We start from the raw sequence: 6,000 nt of genomic DNA on the forward strand, positions 1-6,000 counted from the left end.
TGCAGCCGCCCCCCTGAACCCCCCAAGATACGCCACTGTACAGCTGTCCCAAAAAGGAGATCAAACCTGCAATCTTGGTGTTATCAGCAACTCACGGTAACCAAGTGAGCTGTTTAGGATGGATGATGTCACTGGTTTTAGAACAGAACGTGTCATATTTTTTTATCCAGGTTATTCAGTTATCTCCTTCCCCATTCCCCAGATTATTCTACTGAAGAGGTACAATTCTGAAGGAGACATGTCTTCTTCTGCTGTGGAAACTACTACTGGAGCAGAGCTTCAGCCATTGATTTGGATAAGAACTGGTCTTAGAGCCAAGTGCCCGGTCATTCCATAAGTGCAGTCACATTTTCTTTAAGAGAACCCACGAATGGATTAGACCAAGTTCCACCTAGCCCAGCGTCCTGTTTCCAGCTCTAACCAGCCTGGTATCTCTGGAATATCACAAAAAAGGCATGGGCATGAGACCTTTCCCTCAGCAGCTAGCATTTGTTTATATACTGCCCCGTGTCTCCAAAAGGCCTGAAAGCAATCACAGACATTGATAGCCCTTGACTCATTTAATCCTAGCAAATCTTGTGGCAGTGAATTCCACATACCACCTCTAGCATGTGTATACACATACATGATTCTAATGGCAAGCTTCCTGCAGAGGGGCGCTCGCCATGTTTTGTTTCTCCTCCGGACTGAGCTTCGGGGAGAGAGAAGTTCTGAGTTCAGCATACCGTGCACAGCACAGATTGGCAGAAGACCAATGACGTCACTAACCAATCTCCTCTTTCTCTCCACTCTGAAAAAGGGTTTAAAAATGGATTCTGTTTTAAAAAGATGTGGTGTGAGTGAATACGATGTTGACTGAATAATACATATCGTGCCCTAAAAAGAAAAAAAGATGGATTCAGCATATCTGAAGCATATGAGGGGAGGAAGAAGGGATACTACTCTAACAGCATTTGACTCACTAGCCAGTTTGTCAAATGCATTGAGAAAGGGAAGGGAAGATGGGATTGAGCTGTGGGAGAAAACAAACAAACAAAACCACCAGCAATAATTTTACAATCAATTAGTCTTCAGGACAGGGCAATGGGGAAGGAATCTGGCTATATATATACAGTGGAACCTCAGGTTGCGGACGTAATCCATGATGGAGGCACATCCACAACCCGCAGTGTTCGTAACCTGCAGCGCCGCGTCTGCACATGTGCATGACGCGATTTGGCACTTCTGTGCATGCACAAAGCGTGATTTGGCGCTTCTGTGCATGCGCAAGCGGCGAAACCCGGAAGTAACCCTTTCCGGTACTTCCGGGTTTCCCGCGGTCCGCAACCTGAAAACACGTAACCCAAAGTGTTTGTAACCCGAGGTACCACTGTATGTATATACATTCAAAGTAGTCACAGTGAATGCTGAAAACAGAGGACCATAACACAGGGTTTTGTTTTATTCAGATTTTAAAATTGCCACCATTAAGACGGCATATTAATATGGCCTTTGAAATATGTTTATATTCCTCCCCCTCCATGAACAATAACTTGTCAAAAAGAAGTATCCATTCGCATTTCCAAAACCCTTTTCCAGACTCTCAAAAGCTTTTCCACCTGTCCCTATATGCCTTTTAAAGTCAAAATCAGGTGTGCTGTCAATACCAGCGGTGCTGTCCTGTCGTAAGCTACTTACACTACACTTCAGATCAATTTCACTAGAAATCTTGCATTGAAAAAAAAAGGATAGCATTCTCTCTCCCCCGCAGCTCCCCCCCCCCCCAGATATCAGTGCAACAGAACAATGATATAACACTTAAACTATACTGAATATTCAACAAAGGGGGGAAATAGTTGCAAACCCATGATGGGTTATTAAAAGCAGACACACACACCAAAAAGTAAAAAGGGGGAATCATGTTTCCACCTTGTCAGAGCAATTCTATAAATTACAACCCAAGATGTAAGCCCCACTGAGTTCAATGGGACTTACACCCAGGAAAGTGTGCATAGGATTTCAGCCCGAGTAACCCTGCTGCTGGAGTTAACTGTATTTCTCTTAGGCTGAGTACACATTAGCAACTTAAAACGCAGTGAGGTCATTTCCTACCCCGCCTTGCTGTGTTTCAAGTCGCCTTTGCATGTTGTTGTACACACCTGAGAAGGGACGGGGATGTCTTTACCTGTTGGGTTCCCCACCCTTGCAACCCCCCTCCCCAAACTCCTATTCACGAAGTTGCCATCTGCGCATGCGCTGTCTTCTACGTCTCAGCTTAATTGTGCACGTGGCTTAGATTTTCCTGACGGACTGAAGTTGGTTTGAAAAGGGAAATGCAACAAACAGCCACATTTCTCAAACAAACAAACAAACAGGATAGCTCTGGACCACAGGTACACTAGAAAACGGTAATGTGTATACAGACTCCTTACTCCCACCAACTGTCTTGGCTGTTAAAAATGGTTCTCAGTCTCCAAGATCGTCATGGGTCAAATTTATTTGACACAATGCCCCTGCTGGGCTGTCTGAAGTTCCCTGCCTGATCCATACGATGGTAAAAATGACAGGGCCGGGCCAAGGTGTTTTGCCGCCTGAGGCAGAGCAGCAAGTGGCGCCCCCTACAAGTCAATGTGTGTAGTACATTGTAGAAGGGCAGTAGATCAGTGGCTGCATGCCACGGTATCTCCAGGCCGGTTGAGGAGACACCCCAGTCTGAAACCCTGGGCAGCTGCAGCCAATCAGGGTCAACAGCACTGAGCTAGACAGACCAATGGCCTGACTTGGTGTAAGGAAGTGCGTGCCCAACATTCCGAAGGATGGTCACTTGATTTTGGCACACGACGCGGAAAATCCCTCAAGCGCCTCTTTCCTCACCAGGCAGTGAGAATACAAGAGCACATTAAATAGGCAACTTACTGCACCCCAAACTGAAAACTTAGGGCCAGCCTGACTCTCCCCACCCTCTGCCCCATTTTACCAGACGGAAGAAAACATCGAACTGCACCCGGCCTCTTTATCAGTGCTCTCAGAAGTCAGTGGAAGAGGCAGAACTCTGAATATCTTGCCCTTCCAAGAAGCACTCCTGACATTTGATTTCTGCTTTACTTTTGAGCAGCAAGAGTATCCCCACCCACTCCACCAGCCCCCCCCATCCCTGCAAGGTTTGGCAACGCACACCCCCCCCCCCAGCTGACAAATCATGATAGAAAAGACTGATTCTCCTGAAACATGCTTATTATTACTTTTAACAAGAAACCGAAAATAATAACTAAATAAAGTTTGATTTCCCAGGCACAAAAGGTTTGAGTATCAGTCACATACCAGGCTGTTGGGGTTTAGAAAAAAGTTAGTTAATAGCTATGAGAATTGTCCCATGCAGTGCAAATCCAGCCAATATTATTATTATTAATTATTATTACTATTATTACTATTGTTACCAGTTATTATTTTTGTTTTAAAAGAGCCGGCTGCTGGGAGGGTTCCTTCATTACTTGCTCGAAACAACACCGCCCATTCGCCAAAGTCTTTTTTTAAAAAATAAAAAAGAGGGAGGGGAGAAAGAGGACCCGTCCACCAAGTCTTTTCAAACTATCGTCTCGTGATCCGAGCTGATTTCCTCGCTGGGGTTTATATAGCAACAGTACCTGTCGTAAGGGCTGCTGTCCTTGTAGGAACAGACGATGATGCTGTTCAGAGGGGCCACGGAAACGGTGTCCTCTGCGCCCGGGAGCGCGGGGGCCCCTTCGAAGACGGGAGATCCTTCTTGCTGCTGCTTCTCCTCCTCCTCTAAGGCACTGAAAAGGGTGGCTCCGGCCCCCAAGACATTCCCAGGCATCTCCGGGCAGCAGTTTTCCAAGTATCTCAGCTTTTCCTCCTGCTCCGCTTTGTGCAGAGAGACCCTGCCCTCCCCGACGGCGGCGGAGGTGGTGATGGTCGTGCAAGTAGAGAAGCCGTCCTCTCCTCCTCGGGAGCTCCCCTTCCTGTCCTTGGCTCCATAGGCTTTCTTGGCCAGCTCGTCGCAGCTGCCCTTCCCGGACTCCAGGTCCGACGGGGTCCTCAGCAGCTCCAGCACGTCTTTGTCTCGGGGCTTCTTGCGGCAGCAGCAGCAGCCGCCGCAAGGCGGGCGCCCCCTCTTATCGGGCCACTTGGTGCAGCCGTCGGTTTTCCTCGCCAGGGCGATGGCGGCGATGCCCGGCAAGCAGATGGCCGGCCCAATGGCCAGCAGAGGGATGTCCCCCAAAGTCTCCCCCTTGATCCCGGACACCGTGAACATGAAGCCGAACACCAGGACGACGCTGACCAAAGCCACCACCAGGCCGGTGCGAGGGTTGATGTCGTCGGGGCGCATGGCTTTCACGAAGTCCCCGGGGTCATCGGAGGAGCTCCCTGGGCTTGAGGGTGGGGGAGAGAGAAGGGAGCTCCGTTTGCCAAAAGAATCCTTTGCTGTGGGGTGGAGGGGGGGAGAGAAGAGGCAGGAAAGCGGCAGCAAAACTCCCCCCAGCCGACGCACCGCTTGCAAGGGGCGTCTCAGTGCATCGCCCTTCCCTTCGCAACGCGCGCGGCGAGGCTCAGGGGAGCGCGCCGTCTCTGCGCCCCAACAGCATTGCTCTGCGCGCAGCTCCTGTAAAGCCGGCTTCCCCGTCCTCCGACTGCTGCCTCTGCCGCTGCTAGGAGCGCCGCTGCCGCCGCCGCTGAAGGCAGGCAAGACAGGCTTGCAAAAAGCAGCTGCCTCTTACCGCGCTTGCAGTCTTACACGTGAAGTCCCGCGGGCCTCTCTGCTGCTTCTCCGCTTTGGATCCCGGGCCAGAGATCAACAAAGCTGCTGGGAGATGCATTAGGAGCCATTGCAAATGGTATATTGTTGAGGGGGGAGGGGACAGCAACGGAAGCATGGGGCGAGAGAGGGAGTTGGTTGCGTAGTGTTGTGTGGCACAAAGTGTGCGGGGAGGGCAGACTTAAAGGTCTCCAGTAGGAGAGAACCCCGCGCGCCTTGGGCGATCCGAGACGGTCGTCCCCACTGAAGCTACTAAGGGCTAGCTTCCAAGTTCAAGGAGCAAAGGTTCCAGAAAAAAAGTCTTCTCCAAATCACAGGGAGAGTCGCCTTATGAAGAACTATGGAGAGGATCGGGCTGCCCCAGCCAAGGAGCCGGCGCAAGAGGCAGCAGAAATCAACAAGACGACTCGTTTGCAACGCTTCAGATTTTGCAGAGCGGACCCTCCCGGCCAAAGGCTTTTGTCCTTTTGCAGAGGTCAAGCAGCCAGCCCGCCTGCTGGTGGGGGGATGTTCCAGTTTGTGCTAAAGACCGGGAGGCGGGCAACGATGCCTTTCCAGCGAGGAGCGCGCTGCAAGTGCACCTTCCCGCAGCCGCGCGCGCTTCTCCCCAAACTCTTGCCCCTCGTCTCCGCCCTTGCGCTCCTTTTGCTCCGCGTCTGTACGCCCCATGCGGAAGATGAAGAAACGCGCTGCAATGAAGACCCCCACCCTCCCTCCTGGCCTAGCAGATGTGGCAAAGGAAATAGGAACAACATTTGGCACCAGCTTTACTGTAGGAGTTTCTGGATACCTACAGGATACCATAAACCACCTTAGGGACACCACTCCGGATTCGTGTAGGGATTAATAATAATACCCCAACTAACTGAATGGGTTTCCCCAGCCACTCTGGACAGCTTACAGCATGTGTAAAAACATAATAAAACACCAAACATTTAAAAGCTCCTGATACAGGGCTGCCTTCAGATGTCTTCTAAAACTTGTGTAGTTCTTTATCTCCTTGACATCTGATGCGAGGGTGTTCCACAGGGTGGGAGCCACTACTGAGAAGGCCCTCTGCCTGGTTCCCTTCAGCTTCACTTCTTGCAATGAGGGAACCAGCAGAAGACCCTCAGAGGAGGACCACCCTTCTTCTGCAGATACCAGGGCAGTTCCCAAGATAAAAATACAGAAGAAAAGCACAAGATAAATAGTTAAACCAAAAACAAAAGAAAACAATAGCGCCCCTCCTGCAGAATTTTACTCCT

At 50.4% G+C, this 6,000-nt stretch overlaps 1 protein-coding gene across 1 annotated transcript; it reads right to left on the reverse strand.

Moving 5' to 3' along the window:
- Nucleotides 1-3,195: 3,195 nt before the first annotated feature.
- On the reverse strand, nt 3,196-5,440 carry TMEM215 (transmembrane protein 215). Its single transcript, XM_081176996.1, has one exon. It carries the CDS (start codon nt 4,325-4,327, stop codon nt 3,563-3,565), a length of 765 nt encoding a protein of 254 aa, XP_081033122.1. The 5' UTR covers nt 4,328-5,440; the 3' UTR covers nt 3,196-3,562.
- Between the last annotated feature and the right edge of the window lie 560 nt (nt 5,441-6,000).

This window comes from Podarcis bocagei (genome assembly GCF_964188305.1).
Source record: "Podarcis bocagei genome assembly, chromosome: 17".
NCBI classification, from domain to species: Eukaryota; Metazoa; Chordata; class Lepidosauria; order Squamata; family Lacertidae; genus Podarcis; species Podarcis bocagei.

Coding starts and splice junctions, on each gene's coding strand:
- TMEM215 (XM_081176996.1), bottom strand. CDS start 4,327: ATGCGCCCCGACGACATCAACCCTCGCACCGGCCTGGTGGTGGCTTTG.